We start from the raw sequence: 26,238 nt of genomic DNA, 5'->3' as shown, positions 1-26,238 counted from the left end.
TATTAACAGGCGCTGACTTTCCGAAGTCCCAGGGGGTGCTTGACCCCCAGCTCTGCCCCAGGCCCTGCCCGCAACTCCACCCAACACCCCAGCCTGCCTCTTCCCGCCCAGTTCCACCCCTTCCCCCCCAGTTCCACCCCTTCCCCGAGCGCGCACATCCTCGCTCCTTCCCCCTCCCTCCCAGTCTCCCTGCATGCTGTGAAACAGCTGATTGCGGCAGGCGGGAGATGCGGGAAGGGAAGGGGAGGCGCTGATCGGCGGGGCCCGCTGATGGGCAGGAGGCACTGGGGAGAGTGGGGGGGAGCTGTTAAGGGGGCTGCCAGTGGGTGCTGAGTACCCACCATTTTTTCCCCATGGGTGCTCCATTTCCAGAGCACCCATGGATTTGGCGCCTATGACACTATTACATAATTATAATAAAAGTGCCTTTTTCTCATTTACCTTAATCTGTTTCCAAAGTGTATTAGGCTAAATTGGAAAAAGGCACTCTTATTGTGGAATAATGTTGGGTCGCCCTCAAAGTTATATAAGTACGATAGAATTATAATTATGTAGTAGTAGAAATAAAGATAGACAAAAGAGTATATAGGTATTGTAAAAAGGTATGAACATCAGTTCCATGCTGTTGAATTTCACTCTGTACCAAATGCAAGGCCAAAGTGCTAATTATTTCAGGCTGGTACAGGACAAAGAGTCTGTGCTGGAAAGTGATAAGAACTTTGAGGAAACAATGCTGTTCTTTAAAACAACACCCTGATGCTCTTCCCCCACGGGGGCCCCTTGTCATGCCTATGTAAATCTTGGTATCCAAAGAGGGAAAAATAGATAGTGGGATAAAACTTGTTAAATGAATCAAGAGTCATAGATTGTGTTGTTAAGTAAAAGAATGAATGATGAGTGCATGGAATTGAGAGCCTGAAGCAGGGAAATAATTGGTTAGTAAATGGTGCCAGCCTAATCCTAAGAATTTCAACCTTGGTATCGATGGGCCGAAGAATATTCAAAGCGGAGATAACTGGATGACCCCCAGAGGGCGAACTGGAATCCACCCAAAACGCATCAAGGAAAAACAAGAAGATAACACCTAGCCATCACGGAGCTGTCATGGATGTACCAACTGCTGATTGAGCTGATTGATGGTCATCTCAATTGTAAATTCAGCATGATGAAGCAACTTCCATAGACTTGTACTGAACCAGAGACCTATAAAAATTGGGTCCAGGGACTGTGTTCTTTGAGTCTGGTTCTACGACCACCCTCCAGGAGCATCGGATGCGCATCTGACAATGTCTCGGCTCCATTTTCGTGTCCAGGCCACCTGGCCAGTGACTGGGCACGAGCAACGTCTAGGCTGGTAATTATAACAACCTTTTTGCAGAACCTGTGTGTGAATGTCTGTGTGTGTGAATGGATCTATATAGAAATTGCATATAGGAATATTTTGTTGTATTTACAATAAACACAGCAATTTGCCTTGTCCCTCTTACAAGATCCTGCTGGTATCGTTTTTATTAGTGTAACAATAAGAGTATCCAAGACAGGCCCTAAGAAATCACGATTTGTTCAGTACATTACTGACCCCAAAAAAAGTTAAAGGAAAGAGAGAATCATTTTAGGATTTTCTAGACTTCTGAGGAAAGTTTTTACTGGCAGCTGTAGCTCTGCTGCTTTTTAAAATTGTAGATTTGACCCAAAATCGGTATATCCAAAGCAGCAACAAATCCTGGAAACTGGCTTGAAAGTAGTTCTGAATGTCTAGGCTGTGTGACAGAGTCTGTGAACGTATCCTGAGAATACAGTAGATGGACACAGGAGTAATAGATTCTGTGACTTCCTGTTTTTTCCTTTCGGAGCTCCTGGAGAATCTACTCCTGTCAAATAAGAAAGCTGCAGTGTTTGGTTCCAAAGAAATGATTACATGTAAACAAAAATCGGTTTCCCTTTCAATTTAAATATTTCTGATTATTACAGTCTCTAAAAGTTTTCAAAAACAATCATTAAATTCAGAGTCTAAACGTCTGGAAAATGTCCCAGTGAAGGGCATTTACAACTCACCTTTCTCCTGGCTTGCATTTTGAAGAAAATTGACGGTAAGGTTTAGTAATTGCCAAACAGAGACACCACAGCTAAATTTTAGGGAGTTTAGGGTCCCCTGCGAGCTCTTAGGCCCAAACTGGAAATGCTCCCTGCTTGATCACATTTTTCCTCCATTTTTTGGGAGCATCTACACAGCTGGTCAAAATGATTCCAGTTTCAAAATTTCAAGTTTCCAAAATCGGGGTTGGGAAGGGACGGGCGAATGCCCCAAAAATTCTTTTGTGAAAATGGTCATGACTTTTTATTCCTAGTTTTTTGTCCTGCTGTTATGTATGAATAGGAGTTTCTGGGGCTTTCTCCGGGCAGCTGCAGGAGATGGGCATCAGGAGGCAGCCTTGAAACCCTGCAGGGCTCCCTGGAGCTGGAAGGGACTGTAGCTGGGAAGAGTGGAAGGCAACTCTAAATCTCATGTTAATGAGGGTCAAGTCACACACGAGTATCCGTCCCCCACCAAAATATTAACAAGGGAAGAGACACCCCTGAGATCCAGAGATAAACAGACAAGGGATTCAGGGTCCCTCACCTCTCTTGAGATCTACCTGCCTGGGATTGCTGATCCTGGATGCTAATAACTCTATCTATCACTCTCTTTAAAACATCTCTGTATGAGAGGAAGTCAAAGCAAGAGGGAGTAGGGAGGGCAAAGTCCTATTTTAATTAATGGTGCAGATATCCTATCAATTTTGATGGAACCATATCTACAAGAAAGAAAAACTAATCATACAATTACAGCTCACAGAATGATGCTATCAGCAGTGAGGGCCACTTACTGTCCTCAACCAGCAGAAGAAACAGCGATGTCAATGGGAGTTCCATTCATGGGCTGTGTAATGGCAATATTATTCTCAAGCTAGCAGGACAGTGTATTACGGAAAAATCATTCAAAGTTCCATCATTAAGGTTGCGTTAAAGTTTGCACTTGAAGCAGGGATTCAATCTCTTTTTTTATATATGAAAAGTACAGAGTATCCTCCTTAAAATTGCAGTACTTCCCTTTGGACACAGAACAAATATCCTGATTATTAAGGAAGCTGACAGGAGCAGCAGCTGCTTGATGAAGGCCTTGATCCTGCAAACATTTGAGCATGTGCGACACTTAAAAACATGTGAATAGTCTCACTGAAATCAATAGTAGTAGTAATGTATGTAAAAGAAAGCACATTCATATGAGTTTTTACAGGACCAAGGCCTGACACTGCTGATCTCATAAAGTCTGATCCAAAGGCCACTGAAGTCAAGGAGTGTCTTTACATGGGCTTCGTTGGGTTTGGATCATGCCTTCATAGATTGTAAGCTTCTAGGGGCTGGGACCATATCTTCATAAAGTTTGTAAAGTGCCTATCAATCTCGACTCAATCCTGATCTGGGGATTTCTATGCACTAATGTGATAACAGACTGTTCACTAACATCATGACAAGAAAGGCTATTGTTTATAACATTATATTTACACTTGGCTGAGGATTTTACTAAGGAAGAGAAAGATGTCTGAGCAGTACACAGAATCCTCAAACACTGCATGATCCCTGGACACACTGGGCCAGATCCTCAATGGAGCTACACTGATTTACGCCAGCAGAGAATCTGGACTGCAATCACCTATGTCTATACTAAGAGTGAATATTTTAGGGGTATCTATGAGATTAGTTTCCTTTGTAAAAAAAATATTTAAAAGCTATGGGACACAATAACAATCTCCTAAAATTCATAGACACATACCCAGCAAAGGCATGTTTGTAGGTGGACATTTCAAAGTGATAAAATGCTCTCTTGGCTGACGTTTGTTATATGCCTCATTCAGCGTGCCACTGGAAGAAGGGTCATCATTACCTCCTACAGGTGATTCAAAAAGACAGCCATCACACCATGATAAAGTCTCTCACATCTGCCTTGTCTCATAGTCAAATAACTAATATGGATGAGCCAGACGCGTAGGAAATCTGTATTACAAATATCTAGCGCAGAACAACTAAACACGACCGTGCTTTGGAAGCACTGGGCCAGATTCTGATCTCAGCTATACTGGTATAAATCTGGAGTAACACCACTGATTTCAACGGTGTTCAATGGAATTACTCTGAAATTTAACATATGTACTTGAAATCAGGATCTGCTACAGTGAGTTTGAGATAATTTAAGACAATGGAAGCAGGGGGGAAAATTACAGGCCTTGAATATTCTTTTGCTGTAATTAATGTAATGTATTTTACAATATTGCAACTCTTTATTGTATTTTTAAATGTATATCAAGGGCACTCAGAGCTCTGGATCAATGTTCATTGATGAGGAGTTTTAAATCTAATGATATAATACTATATATATATATATATATATATATATATATATATATATATATATATATATATATATATATATAAAGAAAACAAAAGAATCAGCATCTAAATCTTAGGCCATTTTTCATCCTTCTTTCAATTTGCAACAACAGACACAAAAAAGGCTCCCTGTATATTAAATACAATTTTTCAATAGAGTAGGTAGCTCTTGTTAAGTTTTCATTATTTTTTTCTTTCTCCTGTACTGTGCTTTGTTTTATTCTAAAGGTTTGCTCCAGTTAGATGGTGTCTCACTTTATTCACAAAATGTGTACTATGGGGTGGGAAATTGTCACATAGTAGAGGCAGGAGCTAGGGACATCAGGGAGCACATGCCGCTACAAGAGAAGTGCTTTATTAGAAATAACCCAGGAGTGACACCGATAGACAACACTACTTCTGGGTGTAATGTGACTTACAGTATTAGCCCTTCAAGTAAATCTCAGCAAATTTCCAGCAAATCTCAACTCTGAGCTTCAGAAGCACCCTTCCTGAACTTTACCACTTCTAATACATGTTAATATCAAAAAGAAAATGTGGTCTAACTATAATCTTGAACTCAGAGGCGCCGACTTCACCAGTTCCTGGGTGGTGCTCGACCCCCTGCTCTGCCCCAGGCCCTGGCCCCACTCCGTTCCTTCCCCCAACCAAACACTGCCTCTTCCTGCCCCTGCTCTGCCTCTTCCCGTCCCTGCCCCTTCCCGCCCCCTCCCTGCCCCCACTCCTCCCGCATGCCGCTGAACAGCTGATTGCCGCAGGTGGGAGGCCCGGGGAGGGAGGGAGAGGAGCTGATAGGGGGGCTACCGGTGGATGCTGAGCACCCGCTGTTTTTTTTCCGTGCGTGCTCCAGCCCCGGAGCACGCACGGAGTCGGCGCCTATGCTTTAACTAAAGGACAAATTAGACTCCCTGAACCTCTGAGCCTGGCGAGAGGATTATTCTACCCCAAAGTCATTTGACTTTCTAGTAATACTCTGAGATTCTTTCTTCTCTGGCTCTTCATGTTTTCTTTTCCTTGGTTTTAGACTTGGCCTTTTCCTGTTGTTTGACTTTAGGCTTGTCCTTTTCCCCTTTCTTCTCTTTCACTTTCTACTAGTCATTTTAGACTTGGGGCCTTTTTGCTGCTCTTTTTTTAAAACTTGGGATTTCTCCTCTTTCAATCCTTGGGTTTCAGGATCCTCCTTTTCTTCTTTTTTTTTTTTCTTCATTTTTGTCTGATTTTTGCCTTGCTTTCTCCATCCTCAAGGTCTGTAACAGCTCTTCTCTCATCATACAGAAGTCACCAATGGCAGCTCTAAAGCTGTCATTACAACTTTGGTCATTTACCACATGACTCCTGGGTCTGTGGAAAGGAAGCTCAATTTTCCTGACCTCAGTAACCGCAGTTTGCAAACTCTATAGCAAGCCAGATTTTTAAAACCCCAGAGGGGGATGAAAATTATTGCCTGGAGCTTCCAATTTGTGTCTAGCCAATGAGTTCGCTCAGCTTTCATCTGTCACAAAGTTCCATGCTGTTTCAGGTTTCAGTCTGTTTGGCTAGTGTCAAAGATCTATGTGGCGATCTTTCACATTTGTTGCTGTCTCCTCTATAGAGCTACCATCATAATCATCAGTAAACTGCTCCTCACTAGGATATGACAGCAGAGAAGATGGGACATCATTGTCAGTCCTGCCTCAAGAAGACATTGTCAGTCTTGCCTCATCTACAGTGAACAATTCTCCAGATTATATCGCCTCCCCTTTTTCTATCCCCTCTCCCCCCTGCACTGTGGATTGCTTCCAATTTACAAGACAGTTTACGTTGGAAGAGGCTTTCCCTTTGCTTTCTCTCCTCTCCCTCCCGCAACTATGGGACAGTTAGAATGCTTTCAAAACATACTATCTTGACCTTTCTTTTCAGAAGTGCCACACTGTGAAATTCTGTAGCACAGCATTGGCTTCCTGGGTAAAAGCTAATAAATAATGGAAACAAACCAGCAGTACCACCACAAATGTATCATTAGGACAAAAAATTAGGACAAAACCAAAATGGTGCCACGATCCAGACAGCTGTGAGCCAGCAAGCACGCAAATCCTCACTTATGTTGCAGCTGTGTACCAGCTGTGTCAGGTTTTCTCGTCCAGAACTTACATACATTCAGGACATCTCCATGTACTTATGTACATTATGATTGGTGGCTCTTAAAGTGCTGTGCATTTTTTGCACTAATCTTTTGCCCTTGTTTTCCTTATATTTTGACCCAGCTGCTAGTATTTGTTCACTTTGCTACCATACTGTCATTGTCAGAGGTGAGGGCACAATCTTCAGCCTACAATACAAACATCTCTCCTTCAACCAACATCACCGCTGTGATTTGCGATACAACTGAGGAAATTTCACATCAACATTATGCTCAAGAAAGGGACAAAGAAAGAAAGTTTCCATCACTAATGGCCCTGACAGTATTGATCAGATTCTTCATCACTGTTAGCGCAAACATTACCAGCTTCATTCTCGAGTTGCTTCATCACGCTCTCTGCAGTGTGGCTGTTCTTTGATGAATATCTGTTGTCTTAAAACTTTTCCTTCTCCAAAAATTATTTCATAGGGTGTGTAATCTCCTTGGGATTTAGAGAGCATGGCCCCTTTAATACCTTGTCCTGAGGTAGGGGAAGTGCTGTTTTTTCCAGGGGGAAGAGAGTAGGGAAAGGGAGAGCAACAGGATGTGTGTGTCTGAAGTTCCAGACAAAAGGGCCTACAGGGAGCAGGCCCTCACATAGGGAAGTAGCTGAGAACTAGCACAAAGCAGGGGAGGGACAGAGCGGCCAACCAGGGACATCCCAGGACAGGAGCCAGGAAGAGCACCGGGCCAGGGAGGAATCACCAGAGAAGGACAAAGTGGAGCCAGATCCAGTCGCGCTGTCACCCAGAGCTGTATGGATGAGTACCGAGGCTCGTGACTTTGCAATGGGAATATGGAGGAAGGTTGTAGCTTTGCAATGGGAATATGGCGGGAGGTTGAGTGAAGAGGCTGTCTCTCTGTGTAGTTTTGCAGCAAGTGGCAGAAGAGGGCACCGGGGGGGTTAGTTGGGGAAAGTTTACTGGCGCTGAAGATGACCACGAGCACCCAAGACTCACTGCCAGATTGGAACTCTGCCCAGGACTCCGGAACTCTGGGTCTAGACGCATTGCTTGGCATCTACCCTTGTATATTGTGGCACCACCGGGAACGTGGGTCCTTGTGTTGGATGCAACCCTGTTTTATTGCTCCCCCTATCTTCTTTCCCTGTTCATATTTCCCTTTCCTATATTCATTGTACTGATCCGACGTGCTTACTCCCGGGGGTTTGGAACAGGTGCTTCTGGGGTAAAAGGGAGTTTCTCTGTTCACTCTGCTAGCAGCTCCAGCCAAAAAGAGGCACATGCAGGAGTGCGACTTCATCTTGGTCATAAGGACACTAGAGTTACATGGGGTCATAAATTCCAAAGCCAGAAGGGACCAGAGTGATCATCTAGTTAGACCTTATATATAACACAGGCCACAGTACTTCCTCAAAATAATTCCTAGAACAGATCTTTTGAAAAACATCCAATCTTGATTTTGAATGATAATCCACCACTGATTCTAATGGTTAATTGCACTTACCTTTACCCTTATTTCCTGTCTGAATTTTTCTACCTTCAAATTCCAGACATTGGATCACATTATAGTGTTCTCTGATAGACCGAAGAGCCCACTAGCAAATATTTGTTCCCTACGTAGATACTTATACACTCTGATAATCACCCCATAGCCTTCTCTTTGTTAAGCGAAACAGATTGAGCTCCTGGAGTCTATCACTATAAGGCAGGTTTTCTAATCCGTTAATAATTCTTGTGGCTCTTCTCTGAACCCACTCCAATTTATCAACATCCTTCTTGAATTGTGGGCAACAGAACTGGACACAATATTCCAGCAGTGATCACACCAGTGCCAAATACAGAGATAAAATAACCTCTGCTCATACTCAAAATTCCCCTGCCCTTTTGGCCATGGAGTCACACTGGCAGCTCATATTCAGCTGATTATCTACCATGACCCCCAAATCTTTTTCAGAGTCACTGCTTCCCAGGATAGAGTCCTCCATCCCGTAAGTATGGCCTGCATTCCTTGTTCTTAGAGGTATACATTTACATTTAGTTGTACTAAAACATATTGTTTGCTTGTTCCCAGCTTACCATGCAATCCAGATTGCTCCTTGTCAGTGACCTGTCCTCCTCATTATTTACGATTCCTGCAATTTTTGAGTCATCTGTAAACTTTATCTGTTATGATTCTATGTTTCTTCCAGATCACTGGAAAAATGTTAAAACAGCACAGGGCCAATTCTTGCAGGCCCCCACTAGAAACACACTTGCTCAATGATGATTCCGCATTTACAATTACATTTGGAGACCTATCAGTTTACCCGTTTTTAATCCATTTAACATGTGCCATGTTAATTTTATATCATTCTAGTTTTTTAATCAAAATGTTGTGTGGTACCAAGTCAAAGTACATTTCATCAACACTACTGCCTTTATCAACCAAACTTGTAATCTCACCAAAAAAAGATATCAAGTTAGTTTGACAGGATCTATTTTCCATATACCTGAGTCACCTGCTGAGAGCAATAAGATTCACGCCAGGTTTTACACAAAGATGTGTGGAGCTCATTCCACAGCCTGACCAGATCCCCAAGAAAGCTCTATCTTCTGCACAGACGAGCTTTGCCTTTGTGGTGGACAGCTCCACTGTGTTTGAGGAACAGAGTTGTTCACCATAGTCCTCATCTGGAGCTTCAGGTGATCTTTTAGGTATCCTGGGCCCAGATCATTTTGTGCCATGAAGAGAAACACAGAAATCTTGAATTTGACTGAATATTCTATGGGAAGCCAATGTGGAGTGCAGAGGACAGGTGTAATGTGCTCACGGTAGCCTGTGCTGTTAAAGGGATGCACTACCACCAAAGTGTGAGAATTCTGGCTTTGTTTTAGCATCAGTAATTTCTTCCCCAAGGAAAGCTGAACGCTCATTTAGCAGCAGAAGACAGAATAATCTTTGATAATGTTCTATTCCACTGATATTCTCCAATATACAGTTAAGTTAGAGAAACTTTAGTCTTCCTTTTGAACTGTGCTGATACTTCTCTGTATTAGACATTATTTTTTTGTAATGAAATTAAATCACTTTCCCCATATAAACACTGAAGTTACTATTAATTAGTTCTAACACTTTGTTTCTGGAAATCAACTTGCCACAAAATAAGGAGGAAAGTTATTTTCTCCAAATTAAATATTCTGCCCCAAATTGTAAATACAATATTTTTAAAATCTCATAAAATATAAGGCAGACAAGATTACATAGCTATCTAAAAATGAGCACAAAATTATAAATATTGAATATATGGAATGAAACGATAAGAAACATCTGTGATTTTTATTAAAGGAAGCCAGAAAAATGGTAGTTCATATGGATTAACAAAATAAGTGTATAAAACAGGATGAAAAGAGAAGGCTGAGGGGTTAATTTTATTGCATTAAGGATCAAGCTTTCATTCAAAAAATGGATCTCTGCTTCATGTCTATTTTGTGGAACACAATGAAATTAGTTTGTTTAGCTATATATTATATGCCGGTGATTTTAGATCATCAAGTTTTATTAAGACAGGTTTCACAGTAGCAGCCGTGAAAAACCACATAACACTGTAAAGTTTGGCAAATGGAAAAATTATACTATCTAATTCAGATATGCCAAGATTCAAATAGCACTGATCATGAAACAACCCCACATGCTGGAGGGAATAAAGGTAAGGCATTAGGAGCAAAAAGTGGGGAAGGTATATTATTAAGCTCCCTACATAGTGCCTTGATTGTAAAAAATTGAGAGAGAGCGAGACCTTTAAATGTGGTTGTAGTCAGAAACGACTGTATTTCACCTCATCTAAATCTTCATCTTTTCTATTTACTTTTTTTCTGATTTTTAAAAAAAGATTTTAGTTATGGTAAAACCCACCAATAAACGACTTTATGACAGTGGCAACATTTTTTTACTCTACAGTAGAACTTCAGAATTACAAACACCAGAGTTACGAACTCATCGGTCAACCACACACCTCATTTGGGACCAGAAGTATACAATCAGGCATAAACAACTAAAATAATAAAGGGAAAGTTTAAAAAAAAGATTTGATAGAATAAGGAAACTGTTTCTGTACTTGTTTCATTTAAATTAAGATGGTTAAAACAGCATTTTTCTTCTGCATAGTAAAGTTTCAAAGCTTTATTAAATGAACGTTAAGTTGTAAATTTTTGAAGGAACAATACTGTTTTGTTCAGAGTTTCAAACATTTCAGAGTTATGAACAACCTCCATTCCCGAGGTGTTCGTAACTCTGAGGTTCCTACTGTACATATCTGCCCTCTGCTGCTTCTTACTTTACTGATAAAACAAGTTCTTCCTCCTGATACAGCTAAGAGCAAGATGACTACTCTTCCGCTTCATGGAGCATCAACAAATTGTCTGCTAAGTTCTGATTGCATCATCTTTTCTTTCCTACCAGTGACAAGGCATGAGCCAGACAAACAAGCTTGATTCTTCAGATCTATATTTTTCCACAGCTGATAGCCAGAAAAATTATCTTGACTTGTAAAGAGAACAAATTTGCTCTGGAAATATGGAAACTGTCAATATCATTTTTAGATCCCTTTTACTAAATAAGAAAAACATGGACAAAAAATAAAACACTCTCACCTGCTGTAATACTGAGGATAAAACCTGCAGTTTTAAATGGAGATCAAAAGCCTTTTCTTTTTCCTAGGTAGTTGGTCAGCAATTAAATAGAAAGGCAGAAAAGATATGTTAATTCCTAAACAGGTTAAGACAACTTGCTTGTAGAGAACTATGGAATTAAGGTAAGTGATAAGATGCAAAGGAATATAAAATACAATAAACCATTATATTTTACATGTGTAACTAAAATATATGAAATACAGCACTGTCTATTTCTTTTTGTTTGCAAGATTCAGGGTAGCATAGCTCATTAAAGACAGCTATGTTACAAAATATCTGGATTCTCATGATACATTTTTGATAATATGAAATAAACATGAAATGATGATTTGTATCATCACTAAAGAAAGTGGCTCCAGGAAGATGACTTCTGTAGTAATGTTGAGAAACAAGAAACGTGCATTCATAGCTTTTGGACCCACATGACAACTCTCTGAAAACAGATTTCTGTGCTTCTTCTGGCAACAATCAACTATGCAACAAATACTGCGTGTGAGTCCAGTGTCAACAATGTTAATATCTCACTTTCTTATGTCATTGTCAAGTTCTATCAGAGGCTGATGAAATAAATTCAAGATGCAAAGACTATTTTTTTTTTTGGTAAGTCAAGGTCTCCTGGAATTCTATACTTTTTCTTTTATTACGCGGTACATTTCTTATGTGTAGCCGGTGCTAGTACCTGAGTAAAAGGACTTCTAAATTTCCTTCTGAAGAAGGTGAACCTTTTGTATTGGGAAATCTATAAAGATTCATGTTCCTAATGTGCTGTGGGGGATTACTTCAGAATAAATGTTCAGAAGTGACCGTGGATTTTCGGTATCCAATTTGACATGACTTGGATCTCACTCTCAAAGGTGCTGGACAACCACAACGCCAAATGAAGTCAGTGCTCAGCATCTCAAGTGCTCAGCACCTCAACAGTCAAACCCAAGAGGTGTCTCAGTTTGGGCATTCAAAATTGGGGGAACCCAATATCAATATTCGCTTTTGAATTTTTTCTTCTTTTAGGTGTTTACCCTGGCATCCTTAGCCAAAATATTTCACCCCACACTGTCGTTCAGTATGGTGTGCGTGAGTTGGTTGTCATTCTCCACCTCCGAGATGGCTCCATATCGATGATGCTGTACGCATACAATTTGTGAAGTGCTTTAGGATAAAATAAGATTGTCTAAATTATTAATATAATAATAATAATATAATAAATCATGATGTACCAAAATGCAAGAATTATTCTGTGTGTATCACACATAAGTGTAAAATATTTAATAAGAAAAACATCTCTGAGGGCTTGTCTACACAGGGACATTTACTGGCATAATTATACCCATATAGTTATATTGCTATTGCAATACTGATATAACTCCCTATGCTGATGCTCTCGTTCTGGAATATATGCTGGTGAATTTCTCCGTGTAGACAAGCCCTCAGTTTTAGGTAGAGCAGCTGTCATTCAGATATTTATAAAGCTCATGGATATCTGCACTTAGAGTGCAGTTTTCTATTAATTCTTTTGTAAAAGGATTAAGCTCATTTGGAATAAGGTACTCTTTTTCTGGAATAAGAGTGTCCACACACAGAGTTAATCAGGAATAGATAATCCACTTTAAATTCACATCCTATCTTATTCCAGGTTAACTTTCATGTGCAGATAAGTCCTGAGTCTTACTGGGGTATCTTAATGTTTTCTTTATAAGAGACTGTAGTTACCAGGTTACTCCCATTCATGAGTATAAAGGCTGTCCTTTGCCATAGCTGGACCCTGGAAACAGCAGCTCCTTTTCAGACAAAGTCCAGGCTGGGAATGAGTTTTCCCCTGGTTGCAACATCCATGGCTCACACTTTTGTTTTCACAACTTCCCTTAATGAACTCCAGCTGTCATCTCCTCCCTCTATGACTGACATCTTTCCACAGCCTTTGGGGGTGTCAGGGCTTATCACAGAATCATAGAATATCAGGGTTGAAAGGGACCTCAGGAGGTCATCTAGTTGAACTCCCTGCTCAAAGCAGGACCGACTAAATTATCCAGCCAGGGATCATCCCAACTTCTCTCCCCGTTCTAGAGAATTGGTTAATTTTCTCCTCTCCTTGCTGATGGACAGGGACAATAACCCAGGTGTAGTCCCCTAGGATTTTTGCCACATTACGAAAATATCTGAATGCATTTTTCCTACAATTGTTTATGATGTTGGTTGTTCATGGAAGTAGGATCTCATAGGCATAGTGGTCACTTCATAGTAGAGGATCAAGTAATGCTGTTTTTCAAAATGCAAATTGACATGTTTGCATATCAGTCACTATAAGAGAGATATTCTTTATTTCATGTGGGTACCTATCCCTGATGCATACAATCTGAATTAAGAGGACACTGGCAGGTCACACTTGCCCCAGAATGTAAGCTTTGTAAATGTATAAAATCTAAGATAAGTAGAAAGGTTTCCATGAATTTTAAAAAGGAATATTTTAATGAAAAAGGAATTTTTATGATTGTTAGTTATATTGTGAGACTCTATAGAGGCTCCAAACAGAGATCCACTGTGCTTTGTGCTGTACAAATGAGTGGGGAAGAAAGAGAATCACTGTCCCAGGCAGCTCACAGTCTAGGGAAGTATTTATTTTTAAGCAAATCAACTTTCAGGTTCCGACTCAGGAAATCATGTCTGTTCAGGAAAGCACTTATGACCACAGCCCAAAAGATAGAAGACAAAGCTCAGGCTTGAAGTTAATAAGCGTTTGCTTATGTGCTTTCCTGAACAGGGATGGACTTTTTCAAGAGTTTAAGCACACTGCTCAACTGAGGCTTTATACTGCAATCCAAACATTGAAGCACAAGCAGGGAAAATTAAACTGGCTGCAATAGTGAAATTAGTTAGTCTATTTTTAAGGACTAAGCAAAAAGAAATATAAGAAGTAAACAAAAAATAGACAGACTTAAATGACTTAATTTTTTAAAAAAATTTTTGGTTTTAATGATATAATGATGATCTGTAACCAGGCCAAGAAAGTTTGTTTTTTATAATATATGACATGCCTCTGTAAAATATAGCTCTTCTGATTAGTGGGGCAGAGCACATACCAAATCTCAGGGCTACCGTGATGCTGAGGAAATTGTTGTCAAGGGCATATAATAAACCTGGAATATTACTACTCATGAATATGCAAAACAAGAGAGCTAAAATTCACATCTTATCACAAATGTTACTCCCAGCATCATATCATGAAGACTTCCACAAAATGGTGTCAATATTTTGTTTGTTTGTTTGGTATTGAAATATTTTCCTAAGTTTTTAGAGATAAAGAAGGAAAGAAGTAAGATATAAAGAGTAAATCCAGGTTAATTTCCCAACAAACTAATTAGAAAGAGAAATGCATGTCGGGTCTCATTAAAACAGAATTTATGCAATGGGCTCTAAGAATGTTTGTGTATGAGAATAAATCTTCAGGAATACCACATATATCAAGTAAAATGTTCAAGGCCAACATTTTTAACTTGTGTCCTAAAGTTAGGCTCCTAAAACCCATATTTAAACATCCAAATGTAAATGACCTGGTTTCTGAAGTGCTGAGCACTCACCAAGATCCATTGAAGCCAACAGCAACATTTCAGTAGCTTGAAGACTCAGTGTTGCCAATTCTCACAATTATATTGCCAGTCTCTTGATCCAATGTGTTTTTCTTAAAGCATCAGCTCATGCAATCATGGGATTATGCGAGATTCCCAACTTCTATTTGTTTTTTTTTAAAAAAAGGTGGTAGCTCTCATGGTTGCAGAAAAAAGCTTGAAAATATGAACCCAAAAGGCTCAAAAACCAGAAAGCAAACAAACAGAATCCCAACATTTATTCTTTTTAAAAATCCTGTGATTTTAAGCCAATCTCATAATTTTTTGGCGCCTGAATGTTTAGGTTTCGCAATATTGAGGATGTCATTAGCATATACAGCTATCCCCCACCTGCCTTGTCTTTCATAAATTAAATATCTCACATACAGCCCAATTTTCAAGTAAGGATGCTTAAAATCAGGTGCACAATTCTACATTCAGGAGCTGCAACCAGCCATCAGTCACCCAATCACCTGCTTTAGACACGTAGAGTAGGTGCCACTTTTAGTACCCGAATACGAAATTGGGGCACCCACTTTTAACATCTGGGATCTCAGGTTAAGATTTTCAAAACTGGCTAATTATTCTGGGGGCTCAACTTCAGACCCCTTAAAAACAGCTTGATTTTCAGACAGGGCTGAACATTCACCCTCTGAAAATCAGACCCCTTTAAGGTGTCTCAATTTGGAATACCTAAAATTTGAGGCACCAGAATTTCTTTCGCATTTTTAAAAATCTTGTTTTTTGTGTTTATTCCCATTGGGGATCTTCATCTACTAAGGTATCAGTTATACAATTTATCTATCACATATGCTGTATGAATTTAGAATTTTCATCTTGGGGTTACTGAGGCCACTGAATTTGTATCGTATCTTCTCAGTTTCAGTATTTCATTGCAACATGTTGGTCAGCCACCTTACTGAGTAGATAGCCCGTTGAAAGAGAGATTAAATAACATCTATGAAATACTCGCCAAGAATAGGAATGAAGTCAGCTCACATTTTTCTATATAGTGAGGCTTTAGCAAGTTCCGCCATAAATTCCTCTGAGGCCATGACTGTGAATAGTGTTGGGAAGTCTTGACTTCTTTATTACAGACAAAAGAACATATACAACAGGCTTGGATGACTAACTCCGGAGGACCTTACTTTCTTTTAAAAGCAGAAAAAACACTTAGCCAGGGATGCTGGACATTCACTTTTTGTTCATTTGTAAAGTTTCTCTCTTCCTGATAAGATAGCATTACAGAAAATCATAAAATTCTTTGGAGTTTTTTTTAAACAATTTTTTTTAAAATTTAAAATGCCAAAATAATAATAATGAATAATCCAGGGTATCTATTCAGGGTTAAAGTTAGTAGGAAAACCAGGCATTCCTGTGGCTTTAGAGGTCTATAAACTTATTCACAGAAGAAAGTACACCCCCAAAACTACAGAGCTAAGGTCTCGAGCACAAACAGCAAAGAATAATTCCGAGGTTCTCATTGTCACAAAATTGCTTTTTGCAATGTAACTATGTTAACTACAGCCAATTAAAAAATAAAAGCCTACAAATCATTAGTTCCCCTTCTTCACTATATGATGCCCATGTTTCTAAAACAACTTCAGTTTCTTCTCAAAAGGTCCATAAAGTAAAGGGCTGTGAAGCACAGAACACACAGTTCCTAATAAATGAAAGATATATGTGGAATTGTCACTCATTTTGAGCGGTCAGACCCTGAGTAGGAAGAAGCTGGGTGAATTTCACGGGAAACAGAAGCTCAGGTGTGGGCCATACACTGCATCATTTGAGTTTCATAGATTCATAGATATTTAGGTCAGAAGGGACCATTATGATCATCTAGTCTGACCTCCTGCACAACGCAGGCCACAGAATTTCACCCACCACTCCCACAAAAAAACCTCACACCTATATCTGTGCTATTGAAGTCCTCAAATTGTAGTTTAAAGACCTCAAGGAGCAGAGAATCCTCCAGCAAGTGATCCGTGCCCCATGCTACAGAGGAAGGCGAAAAACCTCCAGGGCCTTCCAATCTGCCCTGGAGGAAAATTCCTTCCCGACCCCAAATATGGCGATCAGCTAAACCCTGAGCATATGGGCAAGATTCATCAGCCAGATACTACAGAAAATTCTTTCCCGGGTAACTTGGATCTTACCCCATCTAAAACCCATCACAGGCCATTGGGCCTATTTACCATGAATATTTAATTACCAAAGCCATGTTATCCCATCATACCATCTCCTCCATAAACTTATCGAGTTTAATCTTAAAGCAAGATAGATCTTTTGCCCCCACTACTTCCCTCGGAAGGCTATTCCAAAACTTCACTCCTCTGATGGTTAGAAACCTTCGTCTAATTTCTAATCTAAATTTCCTAGTGGCCAGTTTATATCCATTTGTTCTTGTGTCCACATTGGTACTGAGTTTAAATAATTCCTCTCCCTCTCTGGTATTTATCCCTCTGATATATTTATAGAGAGCAATCATATCTCCCCTCAACCTTCTTTTAGTTAGGCTAAACAAGCCAAGCTCCCTGAGTCTCCTTTCATAAGACAAGTTTTCCATTCCTCGGATCATCCTAGTAGCCCTTCTCTGTACCTGTTCCAGTTTGAATTCATCCTTCTTAAACATGGGAGACCAGAACTGCACACAGTACTCCAGGTGAGGTCTCACCAGTGCCTTATATAACGGTACTAAGACCTCCTTATCCCTACTGGAAATACCTCTCCTGATGCATCCCAAGACGACATTAGCTTTTTTCACAGCCATATCACATTGGCAGCTCATAGTCATCCTATGATCAACCAATACTCCAAGGTCCTTTTCCTCCTCCGTTACTTCTAGTTGATGCGTCCCTAGCTTATAACTAAAATTCTTGTTATTAATCCCTAAATGCATGACCTTACACTTCTCACTATTAAATTTCATCCTATTCCTATTACTCCAGTTTACAAGGTCATCCAGGTCCTCCTGTAGGGTATCCCTATCCTTCTCTAAATTAGCAATACCTCCCAGCTTTGTATCATCTGCAAACTTTATTAGCACACTCCCACTTTTTGTGCCCAGGTCAGTAATAAAAAGATTAAATAAGATTGGTCCCAAAACCGATCCCTGAGGAACTCCACTGGTAACCTCCCTCCAACTTGACAGTTCACCTTTCAGTAGGACCCGTTGTAGTCTCCCCTTTAACCAATTCCCTATCCACCTTTCAATTTTCCTATTGATGCCCATCTTATCCAATTTAGCTAATAATTCCCCATGTGGCACCGTATCAAACGCCTTACTAAAATCTAAGTAAATTAGATCCACTGCGTTTCCTTTATCTAAAAAATCTGTTACTTTCTCAAAGAAGGAGATCAGGTTGGTTTGGCACGATCTACCTTTTGTAAAACCATGTTGCATTACAAACTTACAAACTTATCCTAGACTATCAGCATTTTTCATCACTTGACTTTTGCTGTAAGGTACTGTAGCTTAAATATGTTGCTCACACACTGTAACCCAGGGACCACTTGGTGCCAACTGGTGCCAGGCATAAGGAGCACATAGGGGTTTACAGAGATCCCGAGGTTTGCTATCCATGCAACGGTTTGTCAAAGGGTGGCAGGTAATCTAGTGAGAGCCAGTATCTTACTGATCATCATAATCATTGCAAAATGGACGGATAGGTGGCTATTTAAGGAATTAGATATCTATACTGAGAACTATGTCCTTAAAGTGTATACGTTAAGACAGGTCAGGCAGGGGGACACTTTTCTCCCTGGCTGGTCAGTGTGTATTCCGTGTCTCACAATTCAAGCCCATTACATTACTGAGCCTAAATGAAGAAATTGTGAATTCACAGAAGAAAAGATCTGCAGGAATAAACAAAAACAGCAGAGCAGGAGTGTCGTTTGCCAGTAAAGACAATGGATTTTTGTGGTGTACACTGCGGATTTTTTGGTGGCATACACTGGGGATCTCTCTTTCACTGAGGAGACAAAGTGTCAGTACATTCTGTATTATGAAAGGAGGAAATGGCTGGAAATCGCTGCAAAGAGGTTGGGTGAATTAAATTCCATCGGACAAGTCAATATCTTATTAAGTAAGTCTAGGCTGTAGAAGACATGTTATGATTTTATTTTACATGTAACCATTTGTTTCAAATATTTTGACTTCCTATTTCTACTTCTCAAATCTCTGTACTTTGTTAAATAAACTTTTACTTGTTTTCAAGTACATAAGTCCTGTGTGTTAAATGGGACTGAATGGAAACTGGTAAGATGATGTATACTTCTTCTTCGGAAGCAGCAGATCTGTGAATTCTGTGTCTAGTGGATCAGGGGCTGGTTACTTCAGAGGAATGGCTCAGAGGGCTCAAGGACTGGAGTGTGCCTATCACTAATCTGGAGTAGAGAGAGAGAGAGCAGGGGAGTGCTTTTGTTGCCCGTGGCTGTTGGGATTGGAGAGCTGACCCCCAGCAAGAACAGACAAGGCTTCCTCACACTAAGTGCAGGTAGTAGTGAGGTGCCTCACTACCCCGGGAAGTGTCACTCATATACAATCATCTTGGTCATCAGCTAAACCACATGCACACTTCATGAGGAACTCCGGCTACAGGAGCCCAGTTTATAAGTTTGAAAAGCTGGATTTCATCAAAATAGAGGGAAGTACATTACAAGGTAAAGAGAGCACCGGTGTATTCAGGTGCATGGGTATAATACCACATGAAAAGACATTCAAATAAAGACAGACAAAAAAGCAGGTGGTAAATACCCTTCTAGGTTCTGGATTTCGGCACACTTCATACAAACAATGGATCAAACACGTTCTGTCAGGAGGAACACTGCATTTCAGATTCTGTATAACATTTTGATGTATATGGGATCTTATTATCAGATAGAAAACAGACTCAATAGACATGATAACAGGTCTGGAAAGCATTAAAGAGACACACAACCTACCCAGATAGAGAGGCAACGAGAGACCCTATGGCATCAGTGCCAATTAAACAATACTGCATAAAGGAGAGCAGGTAAAGGCTGAAAAGATTTTCATTGACCACTTAATGAGCAGAGGTGAAAAAATGGATGCTGATATGTGTTCCGGTAAAAACAAAGGGTTAGATCCTCTGCTGGGGCACATCAGTGTAATTTCATTAGAGTCAATGGAACTACACTGATTTACACAAACTGAGAATTGGACTGAACATAAATTAAATGCATTTGGCCTGATCTTGCAGGCTTTCTATAAGCAAAACTCTCATTGATGGAAATGGGAACTTTGACTGCACAAGGATTGCAGGACTGGGCTTCACTTTTACCAAGTGACTGTGTTTAAACTCTTTGCCATTCCCAGTGAACGTTATATACTCTATCCCTGGTTCCACTATAAATAGGGTAACTTTCTAACCTCCCAGTTATGGATTCTAGTTTCTGAGCTTTTATCCCCCTTCTCCTTTCACTTACCTTCTTCAGCTCCTCCTGAATGTTTTTGCCATTTTCTTCTGAGGACAAACTTTCCTTCTGGGTCTCCGATTCGGTTCTAAGCGCTGACTCCTGCTCTTCACCAGAAGAGGTTTCCTTGTCACTCATTTTAGCAGCTAGTTCAAATAACTCAGATTTAAGCTTTTCCTCAACAAGGTCTGTCTTGACGTTATGGTGTTGATCCTCACTGCTTATATCAGCTTCCGATACATCCTCAGAAACCTACGATGAAAATCAAAATAGCAAAAAATCCCAATAAAGTGCAAAGAAAAGAAAATTGACAGGGTTTCGACAAAGGCTACATTTAAGTTCACAATACATATAAATACACTTTACTCTGCAGGAAATCTAGACAAATACCACTGTATAAATCTCTAGGCAGGTAGATTTTTACTTCTCTGTAGAATATGACCAGCATATTTACTTTCGGAAGATGATATTATTTCTCTTTTCTTCTCTTTTCCATATTACATGAAAAAAAGCAACAGGTCCATAAATAATTTGCTCCCTCTGTGCAAATAATAAAATACTCTCATATATAGCACTTTTCACCAAAACATTGCACAAAGGAAACCATACATCAGAGTCATTTTACAGATGAGGAAACTAAGACAGAGATGGGAAGTGGCTTGCACAAGGTCACATGTTCAGTGGCTGACTTCAAGTCCTGTCTCCTAGCCAGGTCCTCTGACTCCTGGCCTGGTGCACTTACCCATGGGTCTACACTGCTTATTTAAGAATGATTGGAAACAAGTTCAACCTTTAGATGCACAATCTTTTCTTAGAGTTTGATCCTGAAAGGTGCAGAGCACTCATAGTCCCAGTTAGCTACAATGGCAGTCTTGGTGCTTAGCACCTGTTAGGATAAGGCCTTGAGTCTGGAGACAAAATGGAAAAAGGAGACATCTCCTTATGTAGTCATAAGTACTTCTGCTAGGATGTCTGGCCCACGTTTTTCAAAATGGAGACACTTCTAAGCAATGAAAGCTATACTTAAAAAATGGAACTTTTCATCTCTTCCAGTAGGGATGAGAAAAAAATATTAGATCACAATTCCCCAGTACTAAGGATCCATCTACACTTTGAGCTGGGGGTGTGATTCCCAGCGTGAGAAGACATATTTGTGCTAGCTCTCATCCAGCTAGTGCACTAAAAATAAAATGTAGCCACTGACGTATATGGGATACGTGAGTGGTGAATGGGCTAGCTACCCCAAGTATGTACCCGTCCAACATACTCCAGTTGCTAGCCCCTCCCATGGTTTGTGATGCCAATAGGCTACATTCTATTTTTAGTGCACTAGTTCTATCAGAGCTAGCCCAAGTATGTCTTCTTGAGCTGGGACTCACACCCCGAGCTCAAAGTGTAGACATAGTCTAAGTGTCAGGAATTCTTTGAAATAGAACACAGTCATGATCTAAATGTCTGGGGAGAGAGGATACAAAGAACGCAGATTCTCATCCACAAACAGCAATTGCACAGCAGTTCGCATAAGTGGACGATTGATGGCAACCCTAAGAAAGGAAATATTATAGATTATGACACTACGCAAAACAAGCGAGGCAATCTTATTGACTCTGTGCTCTCCTACTGTGACAGGACTGGAGGATGCCAGGGAGATTAACAATCTGGATTCTTAGTTTCCATTCATAAGAAACAGAACAGTGGATTTGTTTTGTGTGGCTAATTTGTTTGCATTCCCAAATGTAGTATTCCCTTGATGTATCTACTGCTTGGAAATCTTAAAACTACGGTAATTTTGACATTTCTCTCATAACTTGACTAGTCATCACTTGAGCTTCCAAATTGTTCTGAACAAGATGGGGTTGCACCTGAAGAACAGAGTCTCAAATGGAAATGTTTCCACTCTATTTCTACAATGTTACAATAGAACTTTCAGTTTGTTTAAAAGACTGATCTCCTTCCAACCCTTTAAGTCCAACCCTACCTTCTTCTCTCCCTACTTCAAAGACTTACCCAGCACTTGCTCTAATGGTGCCTCTTAGGAAAATGTCAACAGGAATGGTGAAAGATACAGAAATTGTGCAGAAATATTTTGCATGTCTGTCAGTAGATTTGCAATGGAAAGCATGGACTCAGATTGTCTCGACTATCAGAGTTTGTTGCTGAATCCCTGAATTTGAAGTTCGGAGTAGTGACCGATATAATTAATTTCGGGCTAGGTAGTGTGGTGAATCATTGCACTAATATTTCAGATATGCAGATCTGTTTTCAAACACTGGTTAACAGCTGAAGTGAGACATCAGTGGTCTCCATGTACAGTAATAGAGACTGGACAATTTTGTATTACAAAGCCATCACGTGATTTGCCACAATCTAATCAAGAAAGGCCAACACCGACATTTCAGAGGGTATTGCCTGTTAGGACAGAGGTACATGGCAAAGCAGGTCTGAGGGCAAGATCTTAAACAGTGTTTATACTTAAGGCTGCGAGTCTTTCATGGAGGTCACAAGAAGTCATGGATTCTGTGAGTTTCCGGGACCGCCGGGACTTCTGCAGCGGCTGGTGCGGCTGACCAGAGGGCTGCCTGAGCAGTTGGGGTGGCCCCGGGGCCAGCTGCATTGGCTGCTGCTTGGGAGGCCCCAGGCAGCTGGTCCTGGGCACTGCCTTGGAGCAGCGGCGGGGCCCCAGGCCGCCGCCGCCCCCACCCCCAGAGCCGCAGCGCCGGCGCCTGGGTCCCGGACTCCGTCCACAGAGCAGCAGCACTGCAGCCCTGAGCCGCCCCCCTGAGCAGCAGTGGTGGCATACTGGGGCATCACTCCCTGAGTAGCAGCACCGTCTGCTGGAGCACGCCCCCCACAGCACCTGCAGCACCCTGGAGCCCCCCCCCCAGAGCACTTCAGATTTAGTCAGGGCTATTTATAGTACAAGTCATGGACAGGTCACAGGTGTGAACTTTTGTTTATTGGCCGTGACCTGTCCATGAATTTTACTAAAAATATCCGTGACTAAATCGTAGCCTTGTTTATACTATCCCGGCACAAACAAGTGCTATGATTCACACATTAGTTTAAAGAATCCATATTGAGGTTGACTGGACCACATGTCCTCTTGATACTGAAAATACTACACCAGCCTTCCAAATCAAGAACTGCAGCACTTAAAACACTTGGTCTCTAAGCACTGATCCAAAGTCCACTGAAATCAGTGAGAGTCTTTCTACTGACTCCCATGTGCACTGCATCAGGGCCTAGCAGAGCTATCCAACCAACTAGCCCACGGGCCATCGTCTTCATTAGGGAGAAAAAAGGGTGTGTGTAAGTTGAGCTGGCTAACTTGAGGTTAAAGTCGAGGTAGTTTGTAGTTTTCACACAAGTAAGCAGGCAAAGTTAAAGACCTAGTCTTTATCTTGACCTGATACATTGTGTAAAAGCAAAAAACTTGTTTTCACTACAGTGTCCCTCCTGTTAGCTGACTTCACTTAAGGACACCTTTTTTTCCCTCCAATGAAGACGCAAAGCCGGGGATTGAGTTTGTTGAGACCATGGATGCAGGTATGCTTGCTGTGTAGGGTAGCCAATTTTGGTTGGCCGTATTCCTGGAGATTTAATCACATCACATAATCTTTATTTAAAGATTAATCTTTAATTCATGGAGACTCCAGGCCAATCCTAGAGGGTTGGCAACCCTATGCTGTGCCATCCTTCCCCCGCCCAGCCTGCTGCTTTCTTGTGAGTATCCTGAGTGTTTACATTTGCATCAATGCAAGGAGAATTATAGTCCAGTGCTGTACACTGTGGTCATTGTGTTGTTTGTAGGCTTCTTGGCTGAAACACTGAGCTTTTAACACAGTTACAGTGAAAGTTTTGTGACGACATGATGCATTTTTCTTATTTTTGTTTTTAAACCAACTGTATTTTTTAGGGCAGGTTACTTTGAGGGCCTTGTCAACCTTAACAAACCAAAAATGTACTTTTTTCTCTTGTGTGAAAAGTTTTCTTCAGAGTTATGCGGTGGTAGTTTACAGTTCACATAATCTACCCTCCTTTTATACCATCTAATGTCCCATCTTTAAAGTCAATGTATAAATTCACACTGGCATGTATCAGCAACAGATATACCTATTGCAGAGCCAAGTACTCAGGGCCACATTTTGCTTTGTTGCACTTGTGTAACTGAGAGTAGGACTTGGCCCACAGTTCTAAACTATACATCGTTTAAGAAACTGAAGTGTACCTTTCCTACTAGACATTCTGCAAATAACTGCATGTAAAATCATCATCAAGTCAGTAATCAAAACAAAATATGCACAAAAAAGAAAAAAGCAAACAGCTCAGTGGTGTTAAAACAAAACTAAAAACATTCAAATTAAATCCTCCCAAGACAAACCAATTTAAAATAGCAGAGGTAAACCCACAACACTATACGGTAACCAATTAAGAAAAATACCACAAAAAATGGGTGTTGCTATAAATCAGTCACTGCACCGAAGATCACATGGAAAACAAGGTCCTATTATCTTTACAGAGACATTGCATAAAATGTTAAGTTTACACGTTACTTTTCAATGTTTGTTTGCCCTTAGAAGTTCCATACTTCCACTAAATGAAACACAAGCACCATCTAGTGGGGCTTGAAATTCAAGAGCACACACTGTATCCTGCCTTCGTTTATAGCTTTGTCAAGATAGCATAGAACTATATGACAAGATTTTAATTAATGGATAATGCCATTTTATAAAAGTCATAGGTGACTTCATAATGAAATTAAGTCCAATTAATCTAAAGCAATCATACAAGGATCCCAATGGCATTAAACCCCATTATAATTCCCCTAAAAATATAAAGGGAAGTTAAGGTTGAAGATTCATGTAAGTGGTTTGAGTGCACACAATTTTTCAAGACTATTAGTTAAAAAATATAATTAGAACACAGAGATAAGGTTGTACTTTCCAACCAAGACAGCCAAATTATCTTAAGCCTGCTCTGTAGAGATACAAGCCTACCATATTACTTCCTCCGCAGTTAGGCTATTGGAAACGTGGTCAACGGAACATAGATTTCATCATTTGTTTCATACTAATTTCTAATACCAAGTATGATGATTTGTCATGCACAAACTTTTGTTTTTTTGCATGCAAGTGCACGAGTTTCATGATTTGTGCACATAAGCTTTATGTACAACTGGGAGAGACTAGCAAAGCAGGTACTGATTTTGTTTTTTTCTCCCATGGAGTGGCAAAAAAATTAAAAGTGAGAAGACTTTTTGAACTGTGGTGAACACCCCTACTTTTAGGGTCTGGTTTCCAGAGAAGCTCCTCAACTAATTCAGTTCTGATTTTATAACACAAATTCTGCCTTGGTCAAAGAAGTAGCTTATTAATTTGAAAGCCGATACAGGATTTTAAAATGGATTTTAGAGAACCAATGGGGAGAGAAGAATCAATCTTGTAATGGGAACTCAACTCAGTTGCAACCTTAACTATGAAATGACTGCAGTTGTTCCATCATTCCTCTGCTCACAACATTACTGCTTCATAAACTCAAAATTGTGTGGCTCCTAAGAACAGAGAAGGTCCATTTTTCTTTTCAGTGTAACTGACGGGATAGCAAGGTGGATGCTGACCTTATGATATTTTACAATGAGAAAAGAAAACTGACTTTTTGAACTGAAAATCAAATCCTATTCCATGATGCAGACAATAATGGTCAATAAATCAATATCTATTATTATACCATGAAAGGACAGGAAAAAGTAGCATTTCTTCATTGTAATCTACATATGATCAGCTGCTGAGTTTCTGATTTCCAGACACAGCTACTTTTAGAAGGAGAGCACTGTCTATTGCTTCAATAAGACTTCTCTTTATAATACCAGCACATGAAAACCTATTACAGATTTTAAACCCTCAAAACAAAGCTAGAAGCTGTAGACCCCTATCTCCTTCAAATTATGCTCTCTGCAGTTTGTTGTACATCCTAATCATCATTTGTA

At 40.3% G+C, this 26,238-nt stretch overlaps 1 protein-coding gene across 17 annotated transcripts in view; it reads right to left on the bottom strand.

The window, feature by feature from the left end:
• Positions 1-26,238, bottom strand: part of LOC102939317 (myosin VIIA and Rab interacting protein) — a 418,560-nt gene that overhangs the window by 13,264 nt on the left and 379,058 nt on the right. For 11 of the 17 annotated variants that reach the window (XM_043540746.1, XM_043540753.1, XM_037890216.2 and 8 more), the window contains 2 exons: positions 20,265-20,504; positions 11,179-11,241 (listed from right to left, as the gene is read on the bottom strand). In XM_043540746.1, the coding sequence (XP_043396681.1) occupies positions 11,179-11,241; positions 20,265-20,504 (303 nt within the window). The remainder of the gene's footprint in view (positions 1-11,178; positions 11,242-20,264; positions 20,505-26,238) is intronic. The other 6 variants (XM_043540752.1, XM_037890218.2, XM_043540751.1 and 3 more) reach the window with 1 other exon arrangement.

Source organism: Chelonia mydas, chromosome 2 (assembly GCF_015237465.2).
Source record: "Chelonia mydas isolate rCheMyd1 chromosome 2, rCheMyd1.pri.v2, whole genome shotgun sequence".
In the NCBI taxonomy this organism is placed as follows: Eukaryota; Metazoa; Chordata; order Testudines; family Cheloniidae; genus Chelonia; species Chelonia mydas.
The sequence above is the reverse complement of the archived record's forward strand: the minus strand, read 5'-3'. Positions and strand labels throughout refer to the sequence as shown.